At 45.3% G+C, this 27,500-nt stretch overlaps 4 protein-coding genes across 5 annotated transcripts in view; 3 read left to right on the top strand and 1 right to left on the bottom strand.

Annotated features, from left to right (window-relative positions):
* Positions 1 to 9,353, top strand: part of si:ch211-80h18.1 (uncharacterized protein LOC555593 homolog) — a 10,913-nt gene extending 1,560 nt beyond the window's left edge. The window contains exons 4-26 of the mRNA XM_044053081.1: positions 1,867 to 1,931; positions 2,047 to 2,109; positions 2,743 to 2,778; positions 3,098 to 3,151; positions 3,461 to 3,511; positions 3,601 to 3,909; positions 4,004 to 4,033; positions 4,115 to 4,171; positions 4,274 to 4,321; positions 4,452 to 4,496; positions 4,592 to 4,636; positions 5,595 to 5,627; positions 5,708 to 5,770; positions 5,857 to 5,970; positions 6,164 to 6,208; positions 6,279 to 6,317; positions 6,460 to 6,507; positions 6,598 to 6,624; positions 6,937 to 6,996; positions 7,073 to 7,108; positions 7,208 to 7,243; positions 8,511 to 8,555; positions 9,243 to 9,353. Coding sequence (XP_043909016.1) covers positions 1,867 to 1,931; positions 2,047 to 2,109; positions 2,743 to 2,778; positions 3,098 to 3,151; positions 3,461 to 3,511; positions 3,601 to 3,909; positions 4,004 to 4,033; positions 4,115 to 4,171; positions 4,274 to 4,321; positions 4,452 to 4,496; positions 4,592 to 4,636; positions 5,595 to 5,627; positions 5,708 to 5,770; positions 5,857 to 5,970; positions 6,164 to 6,208; positions 6,279 to 6,317; positions 6,460 to 6,507; positions 6,598 to 6,624; positions 6,937 to 6,996; positions 7,073 to 7,108; positions 7,208 to 7,243; positions 8,511 to 8,555; positions 9,243 to 9,277 — 1,384 coding nt within the window. The 3' untranslated portion in view covers positions 9,278 to 9,353. The remainder of the gene's footprint in view (positions 1 to 1,866; positions 1,932 to 2,046; positions 2,110 to 2,742; positions 2,779 to 3,097; positions 3,152 to 3,460; positions 3,512 to 3,600; positions 3,910 to 4,003; positions 4,034 to 4,114; positions 4,172 to 4,273; positions 4,322 to 4,451; positions 4,497 to 4,591; positions 4,637 to 5,594; positions 5,628 to 5,707; positions 5,771 to 5,856; positions 5,971 to 6,163; positions 6,209 to 6,278; positions 6,318 to 6,459; positions 6,508 to 6,597; positions 6,625 to 6,936; positions 6,997 to 7,072; positions 7,109 to 7,207; positions 7,244 to 8,510; positions 8,556 to 9,242) is intronic.
* Positions 9,354 to 9,620: 267 nt separating this feature from the next.
* On the bottom strand, positions 9,621 to 14,161 carry hsf1 (heat shock transcription factor 1). Of its 2 annotated transcripts, XM_044053079.1 has the most exons (15): positions 13,737 to 14,161; positions 13,517 to 13,625; positions 13,266 to 13,399; positions 12,935 to 13,059; positions 12,711 to 12,786; positions 12,543 to 12,604; positions 12,378 to 12,456; positions 12,173 to 12,291; positions 11,927 to 12,096; positions 11,714 to 11,852; positions 11,235 to 11,306; positions 10,836 to 10,941; positions 10,489 to 10,542; positions 10,319 to 10,376; positions 9,621 to 10,237 (listed from the first exon to the last, which is right to left on the bottom strand). In XM_044053079.1, the coding sequence occupies exons 1-15, from the start codon at positions 13,860 to 13,862 to the stop codon at positions 10,086 to 10,088; spliced, it is 1,581 nt and encodes a 526-aa protein (XP_043909014.1). In that variant the 5' UTR covers positions 13,863 to 14,161; the 3' UTR covers positions 9,621 to 10,085. The 2 variants fall into 2 exon arrangements, with proteins under 2 accessions (XP_043909014.1, XP_043909015.1); XM_044053080.1 differs by lacking the exon at positions 11,235 to 11,306.
* A 2,276-nt stretch (positions 14,162 to 16,437) lies between these two features.
* bop1 (BOP1 ribosomal biogenesis factor) lies at positions 16,438 to 25,967 on the top strand. Its single transcript, XM_044053275.1, has 16 exons — positions 16,438 to 16,599; positions 20,275 to 20,490; positions 21,449 to 21,535; positions 21,621 to 21,775; positions 21,860 to 21,977; positions 22,883 to 22,984; positions 23,116 to 23,328; positions 23,401 to 23,562; positions 23,927 to 24,007; positions 24,169 to 24,238; positions 24,394 to 24,526; positions 24,612 to 24,789; positions 24,868 to 25,159; positions 25,254 to 25,338; positions 25,500 to 25,607; positions 25,683 to 25,967. Exons 1-16 carry the CDS (start codon positions 16,483 to 16,485, stop codon positions 25,834 to 25,836), a joined length of 2,271 nt encoding a protein of 756 aa, XP_043909210.1. The 5' UTR covers positions 16,438 to 16,482; the 3' UTR covers positions 25,837 to 25,967.
* A 668-nt stretch (positions 25,968 to 26,635) lies between these two features.
* The window catches only part of wdyhv1 (WDYHV motif containing 1), a 2,814-nt gene continuing 1,949 nt past the window's right edge, over positions 26,636 to 27,500 (top strand). The window contains exon 1 of the mRNA XM_044052119.1: positions 26,636 to 26,841. Within this exon, the coding sequence (XP_043908054.1) occupies positions 26,780 to 26,841 (62 nt within the window). The 5' untranslated portion in view covers positions 26,636 to 26,779. The remainder of the gene's footprint in view (positions 26,842 to 27,500) is intronic.

Genomic DNA, 27,500 nt, shown 5'->3' with positions numbered 1-27,500 from the left:
AAGTTGCAATCTAATTTGGAGTATTAAAGGCAGTATATGCAGTAGTACTAGCAGCAGCAGCCCCTCCCCCTCTGTGTGTGTATAAATATGTGTTTGAAGGAGGAGCTGCAGCTCTTCAGCTGCTAAACTCTGACTCTGCAGCATGCTGCCACCGTGAGTACTGAGTACACTACTGCTCATAATACTACTGCTCATAATACTACTGCTCATAATACTACTGCTAACTGTCACTACTGCTCATAATACTACTGTCACTACTCATAATACTGCTACTCTACTACTGCTGTCACTGCTGCTCATAATACTACTGCTCATAATACTACTGCTAACTGTCACTACTGCTCATAATACACTACTCATAATACTACAGCTAACTGTCACTACTGCTCATAATACTACTGTCACTACTCATAATACTAACTGTCACTATACTGCTGTCACTACTGCTCATAATACTACTGCTCATAATACTACTGCTCATAAATACTACAACTGTCACTACTGCTCATAATACTACTGTCACTACATAATACTACTGTCACTACTGCTCATACTGTCACTACTCATAATACTACTAGCTAAATACTACTGCTCAACTGCTGTCACTACTCTACACTTACTGCTCACTACTACACTACACTACAGCTAACTGTCACTACTGCTCATAATACTACTGCTAACACTCATAACTACTACTGTCACTACTGCTATAATACTACTGCTGTCACTACTCATAATACTACTGCTCATAATACTACTGCTAACTGTCATAATACTACTGTCACTACTCAATACTACTGCTAACTGTCAATACTACTGTCTACTGCTCATAATACTACTGCTACATAATACTACTAACTGTCACTACTGCTCATAATACTACTGCTCACTAACTGCTCATATACTACTGCTAACTGCTCACTACTGCTCTGCTCATAATGCTGCTCATAATACTACTGTCACTACTCATAATACTACTGCTAACTGTCACTACTGCTCATAATACTACTGCTGTCACTACTGCTCATAATACTACTGCTAACTGTCACTACTGCTCATAACTACTGCTCAATACTACTACTACAACTACTGCATGCTGCCACTGCTCATAATACTACTGCTAACTGTCACTATAATGCTCACTACTGCACTGTCTGCTACTACTGCATACTACTGCTACTAAACTGTCACTACTGCTCACTACTACTGCTCATAATACTACTGCTAACTGTCACTACTGCTCATACTGCTGTCACTACTGCTCATAATACTACTGCTAACTGTGCTGCTCATAATACTACTGCTAACTGTCACTACTGCTGCTAACTGTCACTACTGCTCATAATACTACTACTAACTGCTACTGCTCATAATACTACTGCTAACTGTCACTACTGCTCATAATACTACTACTACTATAATACTACTAACTGTCACTGCTGCTCATAATACTACACTACACTGCTAACTGTCACTACTACTCATAATACTACTGCTAACTGTCACTACTGCTATATGCTACTGCTAACTGTCACTACTGCTCATAATACTACTGCTACTACTGCTAACTACTACTAATACTACTGCTAACTGTCACTACTGCTCATAATACTACTGCTAACTGCCACTACTGCTCATAATACTACTGCTAACTGCTGCTCATTATTCATATTGAGAGCATTGATTGAACAGTATTGATTGATTGATCAGTGTTGGTCAGTATTGAGCAGTATTGATGTCAGTATTGATTAGTGTTGGTCAGTGTTGGTTGGTGTTGATCATTGTTGAGCAGTATTGATCAGTGTTGGTCAGTATTGATCATTGTTGGTCAGTATTGATCAGTATTGATCTGCTCTGTTCCAGCAGAAACCTGTTTATAGTGTCGTTGGTCATCTTTCTGGCAACATCTGTCTCTACGGCTCCTGTGGAGGGTAAAAACACACTGTGTAAAAATATACATTCTATTATTAGTGAGGTGTTATTTGTTTATTGTATTGTTTGTTGTTTATGTGATGATATACATATGTGTCTTCTGCTTTTATTCAGAGAAGGAGCAGGAGGAGGTGGAGGCCCCAGAGCAGGGGGAGGGGGAACTGTCTGAGGAGGAGGGTAGGCCTCTGTGTGTGTGTGTGTGTGTGTGTGATTGATCAGACAGAAACATTTATTTCGTTCCTTGGGGGCGGGGTTTATGACCTGTAGTGCAGCCAGCCATCACTAGGGGCGACCCAGTTATTTTCACCTCGATTTAATCAGTTAATATGACTTCATTAAATCTGAAGCTAAAATGACTGATTTTCTCTATGAGGTTTGGAGTGGTTTACAAACGTCTGTCTAACAGTGAGATAAAGACGTGAACATGTTCTGAAGATAATGTAAACTTAAACTGACATAGATTTTATAACATAAGTCTTTTGTTAAGTGGCTAAAATCAGTTTTCATGTTTTCACTGCACTGAAAAATTAAATTGTTGGACAATCTTCAAAATATTTCATAAATTGAGTTAATTCAAAGTAAAGTTAAGACTTTATATACTCATGAACTTAATGCATTTGTTATATGAACACAGTTTCATATAAAGTGTTAACTATACTGTGAACATTTAACTTAACTAAGTTATATGAACATATGTATTCATTACATGCATAAAGAAAATCAAATGAGTGATTTTTGCTGCTGATTTAAAACAAACTGTGGTAAAAACGTTTTAATTAGAGAAATAAATATTGGATGTTTTTCTTTCAGATGATGATGACTCCAAGAGTCAGGATAAATTTGAGGGTGAGAGGATGAAATAACTTTATCACATAAATCTGCATAAACACAGAGCCTGAAAGAAGCTAATCTACCTTTATTCTTCTTATTATTATAATAATAATGATAATAATAATAATAATAACAATAAGAAGAAGAAAAAGAAAGATAGATGCAGTCACACTTTCCTCAGATATTTAACAGCACTGATTCCCCAGTTTTTCCTTCATCTGATAGAAACAGAAGCTTCATTCATCCTGAACACCTGATACCTGTCCCCCACCCGCCCCTCACCCGTCCCCCACCCATCCCCCGTCCCCCATGTCCTCCTCCCGTGTCCTGGCAGGGTTTGTTGGCATGCTGCCGCAGGTCTCAGTTGCGTCTGTGTCCGGAGGTTCAGGTGAGTCCCTCCTGATCAGGTTCTTCCTTCTGAAAACTTTGTTTGTTCGTGTTCAGGCTCAGGTTTTTAATCCAGATTAAGTGACCGCCTTTCAGATCAGGATTAGTCCGATTTGGTTACTGCAGCAGGTGAGGATGAGAACCACAGCGCCCCCCCTTGCTGAAACCTGAGGCCCACTTCAACAGAAACCAACATTATATAGATAGATAGATAGATAGATAGATAGATAGATAGATAGATAGATAGATAGATAGATAGATAGATAGATAGAATTTAAAATTAAAATAGTTTATTTTTGTTTATGTTCAGTTTCCAGCGTTCAGTCAACAGGAAGTGATGGAGCAGCAGGAAGTTCTGCAGGTAAACAGAAAGAAGAAACACTACGCAGTACTGCAGTAATACTATGCAGTACTGCAGTAATACTATGCCGTACTTGTTCTCTTCTCCAGGTTCTGCAGTTTTAACAGGATCCTCAGGTTTTGCTGCTTCTCCTGGATCTCCAGAATCTCAAGGTTCTCGAGAATCTCTGGGTTTTCCAGGATCTGCTGGTTCTCCAGGTTTTCCAGGATCTGCAGGTTCTCCAAGTTTTCCAGGTTTTCCAGGATCTGCAGGTTCTCCGGGTTTTCCAGGATCTGCAGGTTCTCCAGGATCTGCAGGTTTTCCAGGTTCTCCGGGATCTGCAGGTTCTCCAAGTTTTCTAGGTTCTGCATCGGCAGCAGAACATCCTGGTGACTCTGGAATTCAAACTCAAGCTGCAGGTAAACAAAGATCCTGATCCTACGTTGTAACAGAATGAATGAATGAATGAATGAATGAATGAATGAATGGATGAAGAGATGTTTGTGTCCTCAGGGTCTGGCGGCGTTGACTCTGAGTCCAATGGTAAATATTTATAAACAATAATAAACAACAACAACAACAACATGAAACCATGAATGTGAAACATGAAAACCATTGTTTCAGGTAATGGACAGAAGCTTCTGAATGGAGGAGGAGGGGGTGGGGCTGGCAGTCAGACAGGTGAGCTGCCGGGGGTGGAGCTACAGGAGGAAAGTGAGAGAGAGCAAGATTGTGTAAAGTCAAATAAAACTAGAATATTTTCTCTCTCTCTCTCTCTCTCAGGTGTGTCGGGCTCATTTGAAGCTGGGTTTTCTCACCTGGATTATACAGGTGAGTGTCCACGTGACATCATTAGGATTATCCCAGACCAAACTAACTGAACAAGGAAAAAAAAAACACTTTGAGTTTATTTCTGAATAATCTACGAGAAATCGCCCGTCTGCTTCTTGTTCTCCTTTAGGAACCACTGAACTGTCCAGTCACGACTTCCTGTTTGGCCTCATGAGTAAGTTCATCTGACAACAGGTGTGTGTGCGTGTGTGCGCGTGTGTGACCTGCAGTTTAACATGTGTGCGTGTGTGTGTGTGTGTGTGTTTCCAGGTGGAAGAGATCCGTTGAGTCCAGATGTTCACGTCAACATTCCAGGTCTGTGTTTCTGTCACACCATACAGGAAGTAAATAATAATACATTTTATTTGGAGGCGCCTCTCTGGGCACTTGAGGACACCGTACAATACATAAATAAATAAAAACACTAAGAAAGAAATAAGAAACAGATAAGAAAAGACAATGTAGATAGTTAAGTGGGGTAGGCAGTTCGGAATAGGTGAGTTTTTAGTCTTGATTTGAAGAGTGTGAGAGAGTCCAAGTTCCTGAGGTCCGGAGGGAGTGCGTTCCAGAGTTGGGGGGCAGAGCGGCTGAAAGTCCTGCTCCCCATGGTGACGAGGCGGGCGGGAGGTGGACCGAGGAGGCAGATCTGAGGGAACGGGAAGGGGTGGCGATGTGGAGGAGTTCGGACAGATAAGGAGGGGAAAGGTTGTGGATGGCCTTGAACGTAAACGGTAGGATTTTGAAGTCAATGCGGAGTTTGACCGGGAGCCAGTGGAGTTTCTGCAGAACAGGGGTGATGTGGTGGATGGAGGGGGTTCTGGTGATGATCCGAGCTGCAGAGTTCTGAACCAGTTGGAGTTTATGGAGGTATTTGTGAGGTAGACCAAAGAGAAGGGAGTTGCAGTAGTCGATGCAGGAGGTGACAAGGCTGTGTACAAGAAAGGCAGTGGAGTGAGGAGAAAGGGAGGGGCGGAAGTAAAGCTGTTGTCCAATCAGACATCAGTGTGAGCTGTCACATGATACTGATCATGTGATTTTATAGTTAGACAGGAACTGGTGTGAACAGAAACAGGTGTATTAGGGGGGTGGAGTGGCTCTGTGGTTAAGACCGGTACCATGTGTGCGAACGACATCATGGTAGCAATGGTTGCAAGTTCGACTCCACCCCTGGCTGATTGTACTCAATTTCATTGTAAGTCGCTTTGGATAAAAGCGTCTGCTAAATGACGTGATGTGATGTGTTATTAAATTGGTTTGTCTTTTATTTTGACAGGTCACATGGACCCGCCCTCTCAGCTGGACTCAGGTGTGAATAAATGATCAGTTTTAAAAGAATGCTGACCAATCAGCTGTGTAACTGATCGATTTACTGTGTTTACGTATTAGTGATCAGTTCAGGTGGATCAGCAGCATCCTCTGTGGATCTGCACAGTCTGGACTTACCTGCAGGTATTGGGCCCGCCCACAAAGGTGATCAGGGATCAGGTTTACTAATCCCTCATTACCCACCTCCATCTGCTGTCATCCTGTTGAAGGTCACATCCATCAATCTGGCATCGGCCAAACGGGACTAGACCACACCTCTCTGGGATCAGGACCTGGCCAATCCCTGTCCAGCTCTGGCTCCTCCCACTCTGGAGCACTGGAGGGTTGGTATACGAAACTGTCTTATGTTGCAGCAGCTGACTGGCTTTAAGATTTTTCTGGGCGGGGCTTAAATTAGCGTTCCACACAATTCAACTGCGATGATAGTTAGCTTAGCATTAGCCTCAGGAATAGTCACGTGATAAATGCAAGTAAAGTGGAATGTTGCGAGAGAACGTTTGCTCTGTTGTTTTTCAGCTGCAGCGTCGCCATGGCACGCCGACGCTGACAGAGAACAGACAGGTGAGCTCACCTGCACTTACAGCTGCTCACCTGTAGGAGTGAAGGTCACTGAATGTCTGTTGTTTTTCAGGAAACGGTCGACAGACTCACCTGTCGGACACAAACGCAGGTAAATGTTTATCTCGTCTTCACAGCACAATTTGAATGTAATCGCACGCTGACCTCGCCGTTGTCCTGCTGCGTCGCCACAAGGACAATAACGATCCGTCTGTCGCTCAGTCTGTCGTCTGTGCTTCTTCTCTTCTCCACAGCGACCGACCTTCCGCTCTCCCTCGCTGACCTGCGGACTGACCTCACAGGTAGGCACTGATGACATCATGATGACATCAATAATTCAGATCAGATTTGATCAGTAACAGAAACTAATCTCTGATTGGCTCCGCCCTCAGGTCTTGGTCTGGGACATGACGTCACAGGTGAGTGACGTAACGTGTTGCTATGACAACAGTAAAGGTGATAAATAGTCTGACTCAGGGTGGTTTCCATGGGAACAGCCATTTACAGTGACAGCATGCTAAAGCTGTACTTTCTACTGTCACAGGAAGATAGACCATGCCCCCAAACATGGGTGGGTGCTTCTGCAGGGGAGGGTGTGGCCTTTAATGGGGTGGGGCTTCTATTTGAGTATCAAAAAGTAATTCCACAAAATTATTCACTTCACCTTTACACACCTGTGCGTTTGTTTACTTCTCTCTCTCTCACTCACACACACACACACACACACACAGGTGTTAACTTCCACACAGACCTGGTTACCGCAGTGACCGACCTGACAGCAACAGATACAGGTAAGCCCCGCCCTCCTACACAGCCATGGTTAAAGGTCAAAGGTCCATGTTGAACCATGTTGTTGTGTGATTGTAGTTTCAGCAGATCCAACAGGAAGTTCACTGGACTCCAGTAAGTAAGACTTTTATTTACACCACAGAAGAAGAAGACATGCGATGTGTGTGTATGTGAGAGAAGTAAACGGTGTTCTTCTTCTACTGTTTGTTTCAGGTCATTCACCTGTGATGGATCACACACAGGCGGCTGGTAAGTTTTACAGATGTTCACTGTACACGCTGCAAGACTGCTTTACACTGCTGTGTGTTTACAGACTACTCTACATACTGCTGTGTTTACAGACTACTTTACAGACTGCTGTGTTTACAGACTACTCTACATACTGCTGTGTTTACAGAGTACTTTACAGACTGCTGTGTTTACAGACTACTCTACATACTGGTGTTTACAGACTACTTTACATACTGCTGTGTTTTACAGACTACATACTGCTGTGTTTACAGACTACTCTACATACTGCTGTGTTTACAGACTACTTACTACCTGCAGACTACATACTGCTGTGTTTACAGACTACTTACATACTGCTGTGTTTACAGACTACATACTGCTGTGTTTACAGACTACTTTACATACTGCTGTGTTTACAGACTACATACTGCTGTTTTTACAGACTACTTTACATACTGCTGTGTTTACATATACAGTACAGACTACATAGATACATACTGTGTTACACTTACTGCTTACAGACTACTTTACAGACTGCTGTGTTTACAGACTACTTTACAGACTGCTGTGTTTACAGACTACTTTACAGACTGCTGTGTTTACAGACTACTTTACAGACTGCTGTGTTTACAGACTACTTACATACTGCTTTGTTTACAGACTACTTTACAGACTGCTGTGTTTACAGACTACATACGGCTGTTTTTACAGACTACTTTTACATACTGCTGTGTTTACAGATTACTTTACATACTGCTGTGTTTACAGACTACTTACATACTGCTGTGTTTACAGACTACTTTACATACTGCTGTGTTTACAGACTACTTTAAATACTGCTGTGTACTACTTTACAGACTGCTGTGTTTGACTACTTTTACAGACTACTTTACAGACTGTGTTTACAGACTACTTTACATACTGCTGTGTTAACAGACTACATACGGCTGTGTTTACAGACTACTTTACATACTGCTGTGTTTACAGACTACATACTGCTGTTTTAGACTACTTTACAGACTGCTGTGTTTACAGACTACTTTACAGACTGCTGTGTTTACCGACTACTTTACAGACTGCTGTGTTTACAGATTGCTGTGTGTTTACAGACTACTTTACAGACTGTGTTTACTGACTAATTTACAGACTGTGTTTACAGACTACTGTGTGTTTACAGACTACTTTACAGACTGCTGTGTGGTCAGTAGTGTTGCTGTGTGTCCTATGAGATCAGGTGTTGAAAACTTCCTCTTTCTCTTTTCTTGGTTCTGCTTGTTCTCTGCAGGTTCAGTCACTGAACAGTACAACACACCTGGTCAGGGTCCTGAAGGTTCGTAACCACACACTCTGACCTCTGACCCCACAGAGCACAGCATCTGTCTCACACAGATCATTAAAGCTTGTCCTGGTGTTTTGAGATGTGGTTGTATGAGGTAATGACACATGGCTGCCAGCAGGGACACAAGAACAAAAACAAAAAGACTCAGTTAATAAAATCTTCGTCACGTCCTGTGGCAGACTTTTCCAACAGGAACCTGAAGTTTGTAAACCACTCACACACACACTGCTGCCTCTATCACTAAGTTCAAATGTCTTACTTTGTCTCTTCAGTGTTTGAAATTCTTTGTTCAGATTGACCTCAGTGACACAAAGTGACCACACGAGGCAGCAGAGGAGCAGCAGCTCCTGTGTCCCCGCCAGCTAAAATCACAGATTTTCTCTATGAGGTTTGGTGTGTGAGAGCGAGTGGTTTACAAACTTCAGTTTCCTGTCTCAGGTTGGTTCTCAGCAGCAGGGGGCGCTCACAGCAAAGTCAGTGCCTCATGCAACAACACTTCAGAACAAAAGTCCAGTAGTTTCTGGAGCCACTGTTGTTACACTGGACTTTCAGTCAGTTTCAAAATTTTATTTTCATTAACTGTTCTCTTCTGACAGATCAATAAGTGAAGGATGAAAACATTTAATTGATCTGATTTAAATCAAAGTGTAAACAGTAATCATGCTTTTTGTGTCTCAGGTGCAGAAAATGTGGAACTGGAGGATACCTGCTGACTTCCACATCAAACCGCGAGTTAGATTCCTGCGCTACAGATTCCAGTGTACCAACCAATCAGCATGGCCCAGGAAATCTGACTCCTCCCACTAGCTGTAGGCTCCTCCCTCTGAGCAGCATTGTTATTAAAATATTTAAAATGTGGATTTTGTTTATAGACATTTGTTTTGTTTTAGTGGGGGAAAAAAAATCACTTGATTACATCATACAGGATGTGACATCATCACCTTCACTGTCAGGATTGTGAAATGTACTTTTATAACTTCTACATTAAATGTTTTGTCTATTTTGAACATCAAACGGAGACATGTCTTCATTCATGTGTTCATCACAGGACACGACTGAGGCGATAAATAACTTTAATGTGGATCAATCACACATCAAGGCTGAAAACCTGATCAATCATATCGATCCAACATGGTTTCCATGGCGACGGGTGACGACTCATTATTCTTATAAACTTTTCCAAAAATATTCCGATTCTCGTTGGTGTCTCTATTTTACACAAATTACATGCAGGTGGCCCCGCCCCCTCCTGTGACATCATCCGCCATGCCACACCCACATGCTCTTTTTTTTCAGTGTCAACTTTAATAAAAGCAACAAAAAAAACCTAAAATAAAAGGAGCGGAAGACGACACACACTCTCACACACACAGAGACACACACACACACACACAGACAGATGATCAATAACTTGCAGACTAAAAACTAACTCTGATCTATTGATCGATCTATCGTTGATGAGTTGATTTCCTCGTCTGCTGAGTCGGTGCTCGGCCTGTTGCTGTGGTTACTGATGAGTCATCAAAGGTCCGAGTCGTGGTGGGTGTGGCTTAGAAGGGCAGCCGCGGGGTCGTCGGTGGGTGGGTCTGGACTGAGGAAAGGCTCGGCCAACTCCAGCAGGGACGGCAGATCGGCCTCCGGGGGTGTGGCTGTGTACTGCACCAGCTGCTTCCCTGGACCAATCAGAGAGAGCTGCTGAGTCAGTGCGTGTGAGAGAGAGGGTGTGTGTGTGTGCGTGTGTGTGTGTGAGTTACCTGTGTCACTCATGCTGCTGCTTCCACCAGCGTCTTTAGGAAGTTCATCGGACAACAGCTGAGAGGAGACGGTGACATCATCACATTCAACAAACAAACAGCGTCTGTGCTTTTATTTTGAAAGAGCCAGGACAGGAAGTGAAGAAACAACATAAGTGTGATGAACTCACGTTGTCCAAACTGTCGAGGTCAAACTCCCCAGAGGAGGAAGAAGAACCCAAGAACTAAACAAACAAACGAGCCGTTATTAAAGTTATTAAATTTAACACTAAAAAACTGTCGGAAAAACATAGCAAAACAACTTTCTAACAGGAAGTTTGTAAATCACACGCACACACAGTTTTTTTGTCTCTTCAGTGTTCAGATTGATCTCAGTGACACAGAGTGACCACACGAGGCAGCAGAGAAGGGTCTGAGTGTGAGAGTGAGTGCGTTACAGACGTCTGTCTCACAGTGAGATAAGGACGTGATCATGTGACGTAGAGATTATTACGTCCTTTAAAACAGTGAAAATCACCTCAAGCAGCGGCATCGTGTCAAAGGTGAACGTCTGTGTATTGAGGACGGTCTGCAGGTTCTCTAGACTGTTGTCCACGGTGTCCACATGGCTGCACAACTCACTCCTGAGAGAGAGAGAGACAGACAGACAGACAGACAGAGGGAGAGGGGGAGAGAGAGAGAGAGAGAGAGAGAGAGAGACCTGCTCTATCATTTGTCAACTTCCTTCTTCTTCTGTCTTACTTCCTGTATGCGACTCATCTTTAAGCTCACTGGCTCACTGACTGATGTGATGATGAAATGTATTAAGAACACCTGAGGGGGCGTGTCACTACTGCTGTCATCACTAAACTCATCCTCACTAGTTACACTAGTCAAAACAAACCATTCATCAATAATCAATAGATCAATAATTCACTTGTCAGCTGACGATGATACCAAGCGCCAAATGTCAGGTGAGAATCCACCTGCAGAGGGAGGGGGGAGGGGTCTGAGGGGAGCACAGGGCAAGGTGTTAATGACACACCTGAGCAGCAGGGGGAGACAAACACACACACACACAGGACCACTGTTAAAGGGATAGTTTGGCTTTATTCTTATTTGGTGTGGAACTGTCAGCGCCCCCTGCTGCTCACAACCACACACTGCGTCTCTCTGTAACAACCAAAACTGAAACTATCCCTTTAAAGTCAGGTGACGGGTAATAACCATTATTAACCATTACCAACAGATGTTAACTATTACTAACAGATGTTAACTATTAATAACAGTTATTAGCCATTACTAACAGATGTTAAATATTACTAAGTCGTTAACTATTACTAACAGTTTCAACAGGTTAATAACAGGTAATAAGGTGCAGTTGCACTGTCCTGACAGCAGGGGGAACACACGTACCTGTCGATGCAGGCGATGGTCTGGCATTTCCGCTGAGTTGGGGGGGAGCCTGAAATGAGGCTGGACAAGGGAGAAGATGATTGGCTGGTTGGGGCAGGTGGGAGGGGCCCAGAGGAGGCGGAGCTCATCTCAACAATGGCTGTGGAGGAGACAGTGGTTAGTTCACACACCGGACCAGGACCTGGACACAGCGCGCTTTCCGTCCGCCGTTACCTGGTGTCGGGTTGGCGGTCGGCTGTGTCTCGTTGTCTTGCAGGATGGAGTTGATGAAGGTGGTGGGAGAGAGGGGCGTGTCCACAGGTGTGCCTCCACCCTCCAGAACAGGACACACCTCCACATCAGGACTGGGCAGGTCATCTTTGATGTCAACCGACTGACTCTCACTGCAAGTGAAGAACAGCGTTAGGGAGCGCACAGTCGCCGGCCGTCCACAGGACGTATGATGTCATCGGTCCTCACCCTGCGTCCGTCCAATCACTGGCCACGCCCTCTGTAATAGGCGAGGTCAACTCAGTGATGTCAGAGATGATGGGTCCAGAAGAGATGGGTGAGTCGGCAGAAAGGAGACTGGCTGCAGCCTGAGGAGGAAGTGACGGAAAGAACCTGCATGAGACCAGAACCAGAACCGAACTGGACCACAACAGGTGAGTCAGTGTCAGTTTACCTGCATGTGCTCCAGTGAGAGCGGACGACTATATTTGGGCAGGGAGTGGGCGGAGCTGGAGTCGTTCAGCATCAGTGGACTGCAGAGGCAAATAAACACGGTCACACATCTACACACAGTGTGTAGTATTTGTAGTGTTTTGTGTTGTAAACGTGGTAAACTTGCATCTTCCTCTTCACTCCCAAGATCCTGTTGGTTTGGATGAGAGACACCAGGAACTGGATCAACTGTGGAGAGAGAGAGAGATCATCATTCATGTTTCCAGGTTCCATGAACATGAGTAGTATTTGTAGTCAAAGCGTTCAAAGTATTGTAGAAATATTTGAGTACTACCTTGTTGACAACTTTCTGTTGTTGGGAGTGTTTCTGTCTCAGACTGGCCACCTCCCTCCACAGAGCCTCGTTCTCACTGAAACACAGACATGCTTGTCAGGTCCTGGTCTACAGTTTAATGAGGTTTTGGTCTACAGTTTAATGAGGTTCTGGTCTACAGTTTAATGAGGTTCTGGTCTACAGTTTAATGAGGTTCTGGTCTACAGCTGAGGTTCTGGTCTCACTGTTTCATGGTGTTGATCCTGGAGTCGATGGTTTCCTGTTTTCCTTTCATCAGCTGAACGTCGCTCAGGATCTTGTTCACTTCTTCTGTGGAGATCTTCACTTCGTCCGGACGCACTGAGGACACCTGGGCCAATCACAGCACAGAGGGGCCGTTACCATGGAGACACAAACCTGAGGACAGTGTCTCAGAACAAGCACAAACTGTGCTCTTATTCAGGGAACCACCTGACCAGGACCAATCAGCTGCCAGGATACAGCTAGACACCCCACATGTGGTCAACGTCTCTCTCACACACGCAGGTGCGTATAGAAGGTTGGGCTCGTACGTACGTTGACTTTACGTTTGATGTTCTCCAGCAGATGTTCCTCTCCTCTGATGAAGAACGGGTGCTGGAACTCGGTGTCGTCTCTCTCTGGTTTCAGTAAACCGCCCTGCTCGATGTGGACCACCTTCCTGAAACCGTCTGTACACAGGTGTGTTTACGTGAACGGCAGGGTCACGCGCGCACACACACACACACACACACACACTCACTCACTCACTCGCGCGCGCGCGCGGAGCAGCAGACGCTCATACTCACACATGTTAAGTTGTCTGATGAAACTCGCCATGTTGTTGTGTTTGAAGAACTTTGGCAGAACTTCCTTGGAGAAGCGACCCTGGTCAAACACGTGGAAACTGCTTCCGCTCTGACACAAACAAACAAACTCGTAAACAACTTTATTTCCGGTCAAAACACAGCATGTTAGCATGTGGGCTGACAGCTAACGGACGTTAGCCGCAGCTCGGTGCGTGAGTACCGGGCTCCAGCAGATCAGCGGGTCCGTGTCTGGATCTTCAACCAGAGTCCACAGTTTAGTGAGGAAGGCCGGGACGCTTCCAGCGGGAAGCACCGCCCCACCCCCTCCTCCTCCGGGATACTCCATCGAACATACAACAATCAAACGCTCACTGGATTATTAATCTGACACACTGTAGTTAATCTGAGCTAACGATGCTAACTGCTCCTGAGCCTCAAAGTAGCGATCGCACCGGTCCACGGAGCTCGGATCCCGGCCAGAGGAGGCCGCTGCTGCCGCTGGAAGCTCCCGGTAAGTGTCGGCGAGACGCGGGGTTTAAAAAGAGACTTTAAACGGAAACTCTATGGTGGAAAATTTCAACAAACTAAACAACTGCGTAACAGACAACGAGCTGTCGCCTGCTGATGACGTTTCACTGAACGTAAAGCGAACGTTCGGTCGTGTTGTGACGTCGTTCTAAAGCCTTAAAGGTCCAGTGTGTCATTATTTTCATGTTTTATTTGTCTGGGCACGGTTAAACAGGAGGTCAGAGGTCACGACTGTGAGTGGCCACGTGCAGTGTTAGTTTTGTTCACACAAACATCGCAGCAACGTATTCACATGTAAAAATACAGTATGTTGTGTGCGATTGATTTACATTAGTGAACAGTAGCAAACGCGTTCACTACGACATGAAACACTGTCGTTAATTGTCACTCTCATGATTATTCATCAGTTATTATAATAAAGGACAGGTACGTAAACTGCTTTGTTTTGTGTAGTAATTGCACCACTAGACGGCGCTGTTTCGCTACACCTGAGGTCAGGTGATTGGGAAAATAGCATAAAAATATTCATGTGTTTGTGAATAAACTCCTGAGGTCAAATAAAGTTTATTTTTATTTGCACTCATATGTTTTTGGTTTGATATTTATAACTAATAATTTATAACTAGTAATTACTTCTTGGAGGAACTAGATGTCCTCCTTTCAAACATCCCAGAAAATGGCCCACCACTTGTTCTTCTTGGTGACTGCAACATCCAGAGAAGTCATCTGATCTACTTCTTCTACTTTCCTCTCTTTCTCTCTCACTTGCTCCTTCTCCACCAACTCACAAAGCTGGCAACCACCTTGACCTCATCTTCACCAGAAACTGCTCCACCTCCGACCTCAAGGTAACTCCACTTCATGTCTCTGATCATTTCTTCATTTCCTACTCTCTCCCTCCTCTCTCTCCTCAACTGTTCTATCAGCACTTCCTTCAGCTGACTCCTTCTCCCTCATGCATCCCAACTCTGCCACAGACACCGTCCTCTCTACTCTGTCCTCCTCTCTTGACTCTCTCTGTCCTCTTACTTCGCGGCGGGTTCGTAAGTCCTCCCCAGCCCCGTGGTTGTCGGACTCAGTGCGTGCTGAGAGAGCCACGATACGGGGAGCAGAAAGAAAATGGAGGAAATCAAAACACCCTGATGATCTGCTTTCCTATCACTCTCTTCTCTCCACCTTACCTCTATCTCTGCAGCCAAACAATCATTCTATTACACTAAAATTCAAAAAACTTTTCTCGGTCTTCTCTAACCTCCTTGATCCCCCACCACAGATCTAACCATCACCCTCGACAACTCTGTGGTAACTCCTTCTCATACTGCAGGAACCTGGATGTGACACTTGATGACCATCTCTCCCTCACAACAGCTAGATCTTGCAGATACATGTTGCACAACATCTGAAGGATTCGGCCTCTCCTAACCCAGAAGGCGGCACAGGTTCTGGTCCAGGCTCTTGTCATCTCACACTTGGACTACTGCACCTCCCTCCTGGCTGGTCTCCCTGCGTGTGCCATACGACCTCTGCAGCTCATCCAGAATGCAGCAGCTCGACTGGTCTTCAACTTACCAAAATTCTCCCACACTACACCGCTCCTCCGCTCCCTTCACTGGCTTCCTGTAGCTGCTCGCATCCGCTTCAAGACTCTAGTGCTTGCGTTCCATGCTACAAATGGATCTGGTCCAGCCTACATCCAGGACATGATCAAAACCTAGACCCCAGCCCGCCCACTCCGCTCTGCATCCGCAAACTGGCTCGCTGCCCCCTCACTGAGAGGATCGCAGAGGCGTTCACAGAATTCAAGTTCACTGTCCTCGCTCCCAAATGGTGGAACAGGCTCCCCATCGACATCCAGACAGCGGAAAGCCTCCACTTCTTCCGCCGCCGACTAAAAACACATTTCTTCCGACTCTACCTCGACTAAGTTAATAAAAACTTGCTTAGGGGCAGCCTGTGGCCAAGGGGAAAGGGAACTTGACTTGTCGCCGGTTCAAATCCCCACCCGGCCAAAAAGGGCTGGGGTACCCCTGAGCAAGGTACCCAACCCCCAATGCTCCCCGGGCGCCACTCAGTGTGGCAGCCCACTGCTCCTAATTCTAGGATGGGTCAAAATGCAGAGGAATACTTTCCCTAAGGGGATTTATAAAAACTAACTTTTTTTTTAACTTTTTATATCGCACTTATGACTAGCACTTTATAGTTTGGCTTACTTGAAGCTCTTACTTATTTATACCCAAATGTTTAAATGCACTTATTGTAAGTCGCTTTGGATAAAAGCGTGTGCTAAATGACATGTAATGTAATGTAATAACAAGTTAATAAAAGTTCTCCAACACGGGTCATGATGGAAAGTGACCGCAAGATGGCGACAACTAGATCCTCCTCTTGCTGCTGTGACGTAGGATGACCCTCGACCTCGCAGCTTCCCACGTGGTTTCATGAAGGAGCGGAGCAGAAACATGCGGAGTAGCAACGAACAGACAGAAAAGATGAAGAAAGCCCGAGAGAAAACGACAAAGAGGAGTAAAGAAGAAGAAGAGGAAAAGGAGGAGGAGGTGACACACACACACACACACACACACGAGGAGAAACTGGGGAGCTGGAGGCTAGCTGTTTGCATGCTAGCAGGAGGGCAGGCATACCAAAACACGCTGCTTTTTCCACAGAGAAAACGTCGACTAAGTTTGTTAATGTTCTGAAAACAGAGCCGAACTGAAGAGGAGCGCAGACTGAGGCAAAGTCTTGAGCCGAGCTAAATCGAGTTAAAATGACCTATCCCTGAAACCAGTTCTGACTGGACCCGGGACAGAGTTCGGCACCAGAAACGGTGCTAACCTGAGCTGAAGCTACATGAACATCATAACTGAAGTGTCACAGCCGCTGAGGCGTTGAGACACACAACTAATCCCATTCAGAACTAACTTATTTTTTATTACTTTCAACAGTTACAGTCACAGGGTAAAAACCCCAAAACATTTATTGCAATCGTCTGTCCCTTTCTTATTATAATGGTCTTCAGTGTCCAGTGGTGGCGTCCTCTTCTGTCCTCCTGTAATCAGTCCATTTTTCCCATTTTTCCATCAAATTGCGTTTCCTGTAGTCTTAATAAGTGCGTGAGTCTCTCATTACAAATATTTCCTCAGCAGCACACCCACTACTCCCCAGTCGGCGGATCCATTCTATACCACAGTCTGGTGATTGATTTTTTGCTTGCCGATAAAAGTATTTTAACTAACTATTCATCTTCCTTTAGTACTATGTCATGTGTCCAATATCCCAAATACATAATTTTACAAGTTTTGGGTATCTGGTATCCCATACATTTTTTCAGATTCTGCCATATTTGGTCCCAGTACCTGTTTAATTTTTGGCAAGACCAGAATATGTGTGTGTGATCTGCATTTACCTGCCCACACATTCTCCAGACCCTGGATCTAATCTTATTAGATATAATGGAGATATAGAGTTTGTAGTCCACGTTTAAGAGTGATATGGGTCTGTAATTACTACAATATTCTCTATCTTTATCTTCCTTTGGAATGATGGCGATAATGGCATCCTTCCGGGGGATCTGAGGTCAGCATCCTATTCTGTTGCACACCTATTGCTGGTAAATCTGTCCAAGAATTCCACCAGTTGCTTTTCCCCCAGAGCGGCAGGTTGTGAATATAGTTTACTGTAGTATTCTTCCGACACCCTTTCTATCTATTCTGGTTCATATAAAATGTGATTGGTTCCCGGGTCCTTTATCTTGTGTATATTAGTTAACGCTAGCTGTTTCCTCAAACGTCTTGCTAGGTTTTTGGTGGCTTTAGATCGTCCCTCATAGTATGTCTGTTTACTAAACCTTGCATTCCTTTCCACCTCTTCTAGCAATATGGCATCAATTTTCTTTTTTATTTCTTTGATCTGGCCAAGTAGATCTGGGTTGTCTAATTGTTTATGTTCTTGCTCCAATTCCCTTAGTTGTTCAGTTAGTTTCTGATATGTCTCCAGCCTGGTTCTCTTAGCAAATGCTGTATGGGAGATAAGCCTCCCCCTCATTACAGCTTTCAAGGCGTCCCATAGAATTGTTGGATCTACTTCTCCATCATCATTCTCCTCCCTGTATCTCATTATTTCCCCTTTTAATCCTGTAACTAGACCCCTATTGTTGAGCATACCTTCATTAAGTCTCCATACTGTGTTTTTTCTTTTGTTGTTATGATGAATTTTAAGATAAATTGCACTGTGGTCCGATATGTCAGCTACCCCAATCCAGCATTCCTTTACTCTATGCATATCATCCTGAAAAAATCGATCCTGCAGTACATACAATGGGGGGCCGAGCAGTGGGTGTAATCACGGTCACTTGGGTGAAGTTCTCTCCACACGTCCAGCAGACCCATTTCTAATATTATTGTGTTCATATACCTACTGATTTGTCTTTTACTTCCCTTCGTACTTGTGTCCAATCTGAAATTTAGTGCCACATTAAAATCCTTACCACATATCAATGTCCCTTCTGCTTCTGAATTTAAAAGATCAAATATTCTACCATAGAATTATTTTCCACTTTCTGGAGGGGCATATACATTAATCATCGTCACCAAGTGATTTTCCAATTTGCCCTTAATCATGACATACCTTCCCTCCTTGTCGTTTTTCTCAGTAATCAATTCAAACTTCAGTGTATTGGAAATTAGTATTGCCACTCCCCTTTTATGAGTTTTCCCATATGAACTGGTAAAAGAATTCCTGTATCCCATTTTTTTTTAAACTTGCCAAATGTGTCTTTTGGAGAAAGATGACCTGCATCTTTTCCTTTCTAAATTTTGTTAGTGCTTTATCTCTTTTTTTGGTATTGTTCAGGCCGTTAATATTTGGTGACACCAGCACTATATCATTAGTTTGTATTGTTTATAAAGTGTGTGATGATTTCAAGACCCTTAACTGTAACTTCAACATTGAACATTTGCCCAAGAACAAATAACGGGCAGAAATAAAACCTGAACTCCCCGATGAACAAGGGCCGTTTTCCCCGCAGGCCCTGTCTCCCTGTTGGTGGGAGTGGGGGATGGCCTTCTGATAAAGGGCCCCAGTGATTTGGTGAAAACCTGTATTAGGTCCTCCCATTCTACTAGTAATATCCAACATTCACCTAGTTAGAGCGCATACATACATGTATATGTATGTATGTATGTATATGTGTATATATATATATATATATATATATATATATATATATATATATATATATATATATATGTGTATATATATATATATATGTATATATATATGTATATATATATATATAAAAAAAACTATATATTTTTTTCAAAACGAGACTGAAAAATTAAACTCACTCACAAGCTACGTTTACATGATGACGGTCTGAACTGAAGACGCCGAAGTGGCGTCACATCTTGACTTTTTATTCCGCGTTTGGACGAGCCTAATGTTACTAGCGTTAGCTTCCTGCCGTTGTTTGTGTACTTCAGGGTGGCGGTTTTTCAAATGACATAATCAAATGTGTGGTTTTGAATGACTTGACGTGGAACCCTCCTCGCATTATCTTGACTTTGCAAGTGTTGCATAATGCTTTTTGCGTATCTTCTATCAACACCCTGCAGAATCGCCCACACCGCTGACATTCTCTCTCCTCAACACACCCACACACACACACACACACACACACCTTGTGCTGCGCTTGCGTCACTGACGCTGTCATATGCCCAAACAAATGCCGCATGGCCTCCCTTCCCGACACAAATACACAAACAGCAATTAGACGGGTATAAACATCGGTTGTTAAAATCGGCGCAGTTTTACTCATTGGACCGATGCCGATATGTTAAAAAATGACGAACATCGGCCGATAACAATATTAATGCCGATATATCGTGCATCCCTAAAAATATTTTCTCATGTTTACCCGCATGCGTCCTCATGTGAACGGGGCCTAAGACAGAGGCAGCGCGTTCCACAGTTTCATGCCTGAAAGGCTCCATCTCCTCTGGCCCTAAAGGTTGTTTTGGGAACGACTAAAAGTCTCTGACCTGAAGACCTCAGCGAGTGAACGGGTGTGTGAGGTAGGATCAGGTCACAGATGTAATAATACTAGTATTTTACAATGAACGGCTAAGTAGTGGAGTGAAGATGAAACTGGTGTGATGTTGGTTCTGAACTACCTGGAGAAGTGATTTATAACCAACAACTTTTAAAGTCTGCTGTCTCCATTTGTTCTTCAGATCTTTAACTTCAAAAACAAACCTGCTGAAGAAAAAGAAGAGGAGGACGATGATCTGTCGGACAGTGAAGAAAGTGTCTTCTCTGGACTCGAGGATTCTGGGAGTGATAGTGAGGAAGACGACGACGATGACAAAGAGGAGGATGATGAGGATGCTGCAGAAGAAGGTGATGGTAGTGATGAGGATGTGACCGTGGAGTCGCAGAACAATCAACAGGTAAAGTTTTCATGGATTTTTTTTGCCATTTAACAAAAGACTAAAATCCAAGTTTGTAAAGCACACTCACTCACTCGCACACACGCACTCACTCACACACACCCGCACTCACACACACTCGCGCTCCCACACTCACACACTCACACTCACACACTCTCACACCTTGCTCACACTCACTCACTCACACACACCGCACTCACTCACACACTCACCCCTCACCACACTCCACTCACCTCCGGCTCCCATTTCCACACACCACTCTCACTCCCACTCACCGCACTCCGGCTCACGCTCACTCACTCACACACACACACCCGCACTCACACATCTCCACGGCTCCCACACACACTCCACACACACTCACGCTCCCCACTCCCAACCCCACCTCCGCACTCCCTCCCCATACTCACCCTCCCGCTCCCACACTCACACCTTTTTCACTCCTGCTCCCCAATCACTCCCACACTCCCCACTCCCACACACACTTTCACTCACACACACTTCAGCTCCCACACTCTGCCCTCGCCTCCCACACACACTCGCTGCTCCCACACTCCCACCCAGCCTCACGCTCCACACACTCCACACTCACACACACTTGCACTCCCCACTCCGCTCCCACGCGCTCCACGTACTCCCACCTCGCACACTCGCACTCCCACCCCCCCACACACTCCACACACTTTCGGCGCTCCACACACACACACACTCCCACACTCACACACTGGTGCTCCCACACTCAGCCCCTCCTGCGCCTCCACGGCTCCCCCACGCACTCAGCTCCACACACACTCGCATACACTCGCACTCTCACACACTCCCACACACACTCGCGCTCCCACACACACTCACGCTCCCACACCAAAGCCCATAGAGAAAATCAGTGTTGTGCGAGTGTGTGGGAGTGTGAAAGAGTGAGATAATGACGTGAACGTCACATGTTCTGTTCGACCTGCAGACAGAGGGAAAGACAAAGAAGAAAAAGGGTGGAGTTACAGGAGAACAACAGAAAGACGAGTATGAACAGGATTCATCAGATGAGGAGGTGAGACCCGTTTATCTTTCTATTCTCTCGGGTCAAGGGATTCTTTGATTCTCTGACCTTTAACCTTGTCGTGGTTGTCGTTCAGGACATCCGGAACACTGTGGGGAACATTCCCATGGAGTGGTACAAAGACTTCCCTCACATCGGCTACAACCTGGACGGCAAGAAAATCTACAAACCAATCAGAAACAAGGATGAACTTGACGACTTCCTGGACAAGATGGAGAACCCGGACTACTGGTGAGCCTTGCTAGCATGACGCTAGCTCCTGCATTTGTTCAGAGAGAGAGAGAATGCTAACAATGCTAATGCTGGTTTATGCAGGAGGACGGTCCATGACAAACAGACAGCGAGGGACGTGGTTCTGTCAGACGAGCAGGTGGATTTGGTGAATCGTCTGCAGAAAGGACAGTTTGGAGACGTCAACTTCAATGAGTACCAGGTACGCCCCGTGTTCACTCCCAGGTACGCCCGCATTTATGCCAGGTACGCCCCGTGTTCACTCCCGAATGCATACGCATTTATGCCAGGTGCGCCCGTTCACTCCCCAGATGCGCCCGCATTTATACCAGAATGCGCCCGTTCACTCTCCGGAAATGCGCCGCATTTATGCCAGATGCGCCCGTGTTCACTCCCAGGTATGCCGCATTCATGCCAGATACGTGTTCCTCCCAGATGCGCCGCATTTATGCCGGAGTGCGCCCAGCGTTCACTCCCAGTCACATGCATGCCAGGTATGCCCGTTTGCTCCGTCGCCCGCATTTATACCAGGTATGCCCGCATTCCTCCCAGATGCGCCCGCGCATTTATACCAGGTAGCGGGTCCTCGTCGCCCGCCTTTATACCGATAATACCCAGCGTTTACTCCCAGATGCGCCCGCATTTTATGCCGGTATTCCCGCATTCACTCCCAGATTGCCCGTTCACTCCCGAATGCGCCGCATTTATGCCAGGTCGCCCCCAGGTATGCCCTCATTTATGCCAGGTATGCCCGCGTTTACTCCCAGGTACGCCCGCATTTATGCCAGGTATGCCCCGCATTCACTCCCAGGTACGCCCGCATTTATGCCAGGTATGCCCCATGTTCAGTTACTTCTGTGATTGTAGTTGCTTGATCATTTCTCAAGTGGTAAACTTTAGCTAATGCTAAGCCAGTCCAACTTCCTTGCTCACTTCCTGCCCCGCCCCCTTCTTTGTCTGAGCAACTCTTGTCCATTTGTTTCAGAAGTGAACGAGGCAAATTTCCACTTTAATGGAAAGTTTCCTTTTTTTTTTTAATTCCTGTAATTTTGCTCTGTTAAATGTGATGAGTGTAATTTTTGTCACATGCTCCTCCTCCTTCCTCAGCCCACAGTTGAGTTCTTCAGTAAAGACGTGATGATTCATCCTGTCACAAACAGACCTGCAGACAAACGCAGCTTCATCCCGTCACTCATCGAGAAAGAGAAGGTAAAACAAAAATTTACTACAAAATTTCTCTGTATAAATTACAGACTTCACACCTGTCTGTCTCCACCCCCTTACCTCTCTGTACCCGCCCCCCTCATCTGTCTGTCCCCGCCTCCCTCACCTGTCTGCAGGTGTCCAAACTCGTCCACGCGATAAAGATGGGTTGGATCAAACCTCGGCGAGTGGACGACGACTCTCGGGGCCGTTTCTACGACCTGTGGGCGAACGAGGACTCGTCGATTCTGGCCAATCACAAAATGCATCTGCCCGCCCCCAAGACTCCTCTGCCCGGCCACCAGGAGTCGTACAACCCACCCCCCGAGTACCTGTTGACCGAGGAGGAGGTGGGTCATGTGATCACAGCTCACTGCAGTTATGGCAATGAGCACCTGTCTCACTCTCTGTCTCTCTCTCAGCTGGCTGTGTGGGAGCAGCAGGATCCGTCGGACAGGAAGTTCCCGTTTGTCCCCACACGTTTCTCAAACCTCCGTCAGGTTCCTGCGTATCAGCGTTTCATTCACGAGAGATTTGAGCGCTGCCTCGACCTTTACCTGTGCCCCCGACAGAGGAAGATGAGGGTAACTCGCTCGTGTTTACTCCTCCCACCAGCGGGGGGCAATGTACTGTGTTATTACCTGAGGGAAATCTGAGGCATGAGATCCTGGTCGTCTTGATGTGTTTAAAATTTTAAATCCTCCTGCAGCCAATTATTACCAGCAGGTGGTGTACTGGTAGTTTTAGCAGTAGTAGTACCACTAGTAGTAGTAGTTGTTTTTGTAGTAGTAGTGGTAGTATTAGTAGTATTGGTAGTATTAGTAGTAGTGCTATTGGTAGGATTAGTTGTAGTAGTAGTAGTAGTGGTGGTAGTAGTAGTAGTAGTAGTAGTAGTAGTAGTAGTAGTAGTAGTAGTACTGTCAGTAACAAGTGTCTGTTTCTCTGCAGGTGAATGTGAATCCAGAGGATTTGATTCCTAATCTTCCAAAACCCAAAGACCTGCAGCCGTTTCCTACGACACAGTCTCAGGTACAAACATGTTATGTCCACATGTCCACATGTCTCAACACTTACTGTGTCCACTGGAATGTTGCTGCTCAACATTCACAACTATTCTGTCAAATCGCACAAACCAGAACCGTTCTGATGATCTGGACTCTTCACTAACGTGTGTGTGCGTGTGTGTTCAGGTGTACCGTGGTCACAGTGGTCTGGTCCGGTCCATCAGTGTGTCTCCAACAGGACAGTGGCTCGCTTCAGGTAAACCCGTGTGTTTTTTTATCATTCACACAAACACGTTTGTTTTGTCCAAAATCACTCGCTGACTGCTGGTTGCATGGGGGCGTGGCCTCTGGTTATGTCCTGTGAAATGCATTATGTGAGTTGTAGTTTGCTGTGTGTGTGTGCATGCCCAGGTTCTGACGACGGTTCTGTCAGGTTCTGGGAGGTGTGTTCGTCTCGCTGTATGAAGACAGTCCAGGTGGGCGGAGCTGTGAAGAGCGTCGCCTGGAACCCAAATCCATCTGTCTGTCTACTTGCTGTCGCCCTGTAAGAGGCTGTCCACCTGTCTGTCACCCACCTGTCTATCTGTCACCCACCTGTCTGTCTGACCTTTAATCTGTCTGTCTCTCAGGGACTCGGTAGTGTTGGTCCTGTCGCCCTCTCTGGCAGACAGACAGGTTGTCTCATCGTCAGAGCGACTCCTGTCTGGAGAGCAGGAGTCAACAGAGGAGGCGGGGCCTGTGACCTGGAGCGACACCGAGGAGGAGGAGCAAAGTCAGGGCATCCGCCTCAAAATCCAACATCCCAAAGTGAGTAAAACTGAGACGGACTTTCAGAATCCTGATCAGGACCTGGGTCCAACTAACTGATCCCTGTCGATCCTGCAGGCCGTCCACCAGGTGGTGTGGCACTCTAAAGGAGACTACCTGGCGTCAGTGATGCCTGATCACTCAAGCCACCTACAGGTGTTCATCCACCAGGTGAGCCGGAGGCGTAGTCAGAACCCCTTCAGGAAGAACAAAGGCCTGGTTCAGTGTGTGTCCTTCCACCCTGTGAGGCCGTACTTCTTTGTAGCCACACAGCGATCGGTGAGGATCTACAACCTCGTCAAACAGGAGATGACCAAGAAACTGCAGGCCAACTCCAAGTGGATCTCCAGCATGGCCGTCCACCCCGGGGGTAACGCACCCGTCCACAGACCACCACAGACCACCAGACCTCTGACCTTCATAGGTTATGGGTCTGTTATTGATCATCTCACCTCTGTTTACAGGTGATCATGTGATCTGTGGAAGTTATGACTGCAAACTGAGCTGGTTTGACCTCGACCTCTCAACTAAACCCTACAAGATGTTACGGTACGCATCACTCACACCTGTCAGTCAAACTCACACCTGTCAGTCAACCTCACACCTGTCAGTCAAACTCACACCTGTCAGTCAACCTCACACCTGTCAGTCATGAATTGATTGGTATTGAGCAGTCAATATTGATCACATTGACTGCTTCCTGTCTGCAGGCACCATAAAAAGGCGGTGAGGGGCGTGGCCTATCACAGAAATTACCCACTGTTTGCGTCGGCGTCTGATGATGGCTCAGTCATCGTGTGTCACGGAACCGTTTTCAAGTAAGACACACACACACACACACAGACACACACACGCACAGGTGGATGCTAACCAGTTGACTCCGCCCCCTCCAGTGACCTGCTGCAGAATCCACTCATCGTCCCGGTGAAGGTCCTCAGAGGTCATGTGATCACTCATGACCTTGGCATTCTGGATGTGACCTTTCACCCCACACAACCCTGGGTCTTCTCCTCCGGTGCAGATGCCACCATCCGCCTGTTCACCTAACAGTCTGCCTGGCAACCGCCCGGCAACCGCAGGGTTGCTAGGATACAACAGTGATGTTTAACTGTCTTTCATCTTGAACTTCAAAACAGTTTTTTCTTTGTTTTTAATTAAACTCAAACTTTCTGAACGGACGTTTTTTGTTTTTGTCACATCATTGGTTAAGTTGTTACCATGGTAACACCGCGTCATTCCCCACACACAAGTTAGAGGTCAAAGTTCAGCAGCATCATACCTATTAAACTTTCAACGTGGTTGATTGTCATCTTAACAATAAACAATAAATTGGTCGACTTTATTATGATCAGTGTTCTGATGTGTTGTGTTCTCATGTGTTGTGTTGTGTTCTCATGTGTTGTTGTGTTCTCATGTGTTGTGTTCTCGTTTTGTGCTGTGTTCTCATGTGTTGTGCTGTGTTGTGCTGTTTTTTAATTGACTGGGTGTGGTTTTATTTTGAGGTTTCATTTAATTGAAGCTTGGTTTGCATGATAAATGACATGACAATCTATGAATGAATGAATGAATGAATACAGTCAGTTGCCTGACTTCCTGTTGTGTTGAGGCTGTGGTCCGGGTTAGGGTTGTGTCATGTTGTCGCCGAGTTTTGTGTTCACCTTAGGGGGCGCTATAGAGCCCTGGTGCTGAGTTTTTATGCATGTTAAAACATTCACTAATGACCACAAAGACACGGAACAATAATAATCTGAAGAAAAACAACAGGGGTCGTTTCAGTCACTATAGATAAATTAAAGAATTAATTATAATTTAATTTATCGTCCTCTGTACTGTCCCCAGTTTTCAAACACACACTTCCGGTTTTACTTAACCTCACAAAAAAGCTGAACGTGAGCACGCTTTTAATTTGAAAGTCCGTCACTGTATCATTGCAGGACATTGCGTCATTCGATAAACTTCCGGCGGAGTATTTTTGGTGTAACACGTCAACATGAGCAGAGGAGACGGGATTTTACCGGCTCGTGGAAACTGCGTGTACACCAGCTGTTACTGGTAAATACACGGAGTTTTTACTTTAGAACAGACGTGAGTTTAGCTCCGAAACTTGATTTAAAGGACTAAAGCGTCCGTGAGTCCGTCTGTGAGGAGCTGCTCCACAGACTCACCGACAACCAACCTTATAGATAGATTTAAATATTTACAGTAAACTGTAACAAATATCATTCACAAGTGCAGTATTCATTGATATAATCTCGGCGTAAAGTGAGTTATTGTTGTGGTTTTGTTTTGTTATTTTTATTTTAATCCGCTGTCTGATAAACGCACAAATAGAAAATAAGAAGTGTTTATTTAAGAGATAATTCATGTAAAAGTCTAACAGTGAAATAAACACATGTTCTCAAAACATCGTAGACATAAAACTGACGTCGATTTTTATTAAGTAGAGTCTTCAGAATGTGTTTGACTTTCGTTTGTAAACCACTCACTCTCCCACACCAAACCCCGTAGAGAAAATCAGTGATTTTAACGTCACACACACACAGGGGTTGTTCATCCACTGCTGCCTCCATCACTAAGTTCAAATGTCTGATTATTTCAATTCGGCATTAAAAATCCTTCATTAATATTTACATCAGTAACACAAAGTCACCACACGAGGCAGCAGTAGACCAGCAGCTCCTGTGTCCCCGCAACTAAAATCACTGATTTTC

The sequence above is a fragment of the Solea senegalensis genome, linkage group LG20, assembly GCF_019176455.1.
Source record: "Solea senegalensis isolate Sse05_10M linkage group LG20, IFAPA_SoseM_1, whole genome shotgun sequence".
NCBI lineage: Eukaryota > Metazoa > Chordata > Actinopteri > Pleuronectiformes > Soleidae > Solea > Solea senegalensis.
Note: the sequence above shows the minus strand (reverse complement) of the source record. Positions and strands in the feature narration are given on the sequence as shown.

Coding starts and splice junctions, on each gene's coding strand:
- hsf1 (XM_044053079.1), bottom strand. CDS start 13,862: ATGGAGTATCCCGGAGGAGGAGGGGGTGGGGCGGTGCTTCCCGCTGGA. Junction 12,605..12,710: donor AACAGAAAGTTGTCAACAAG/GTAGTACTCAAA, acceptor CTCTCTCCACAG/TTGATCCAGTTCCTGGTGTC. Junction 10,238..10,318: donor CAGCAGCATGAGTGACACAG/GTAACTCACACA, acceptor TGATTGGTCCAG/GGAAGCAGCTGGTGCAGTAC.
- bop1 (XM_044053275.1), top strand. CDS start 16,483: ATGAAGGAGCGGAGCAGAAACATGCGGAGTAGCAACGAACAGACAGAA. Junction 20,491..21,448: donor AGTCGCAGAACAATCAACAG/GTAAAGTTTTCA, acceptor TTCGACCTGCAG/ACAGAGGGAAAGACAAAGAA. Junction 23,563..23,926: donor CCCGACAGAGGAAGATGAGG/GTAACTCGCTCG, acceptor GTTTCTCTGCAG/GTGAATGTGAATCCAGAGGA.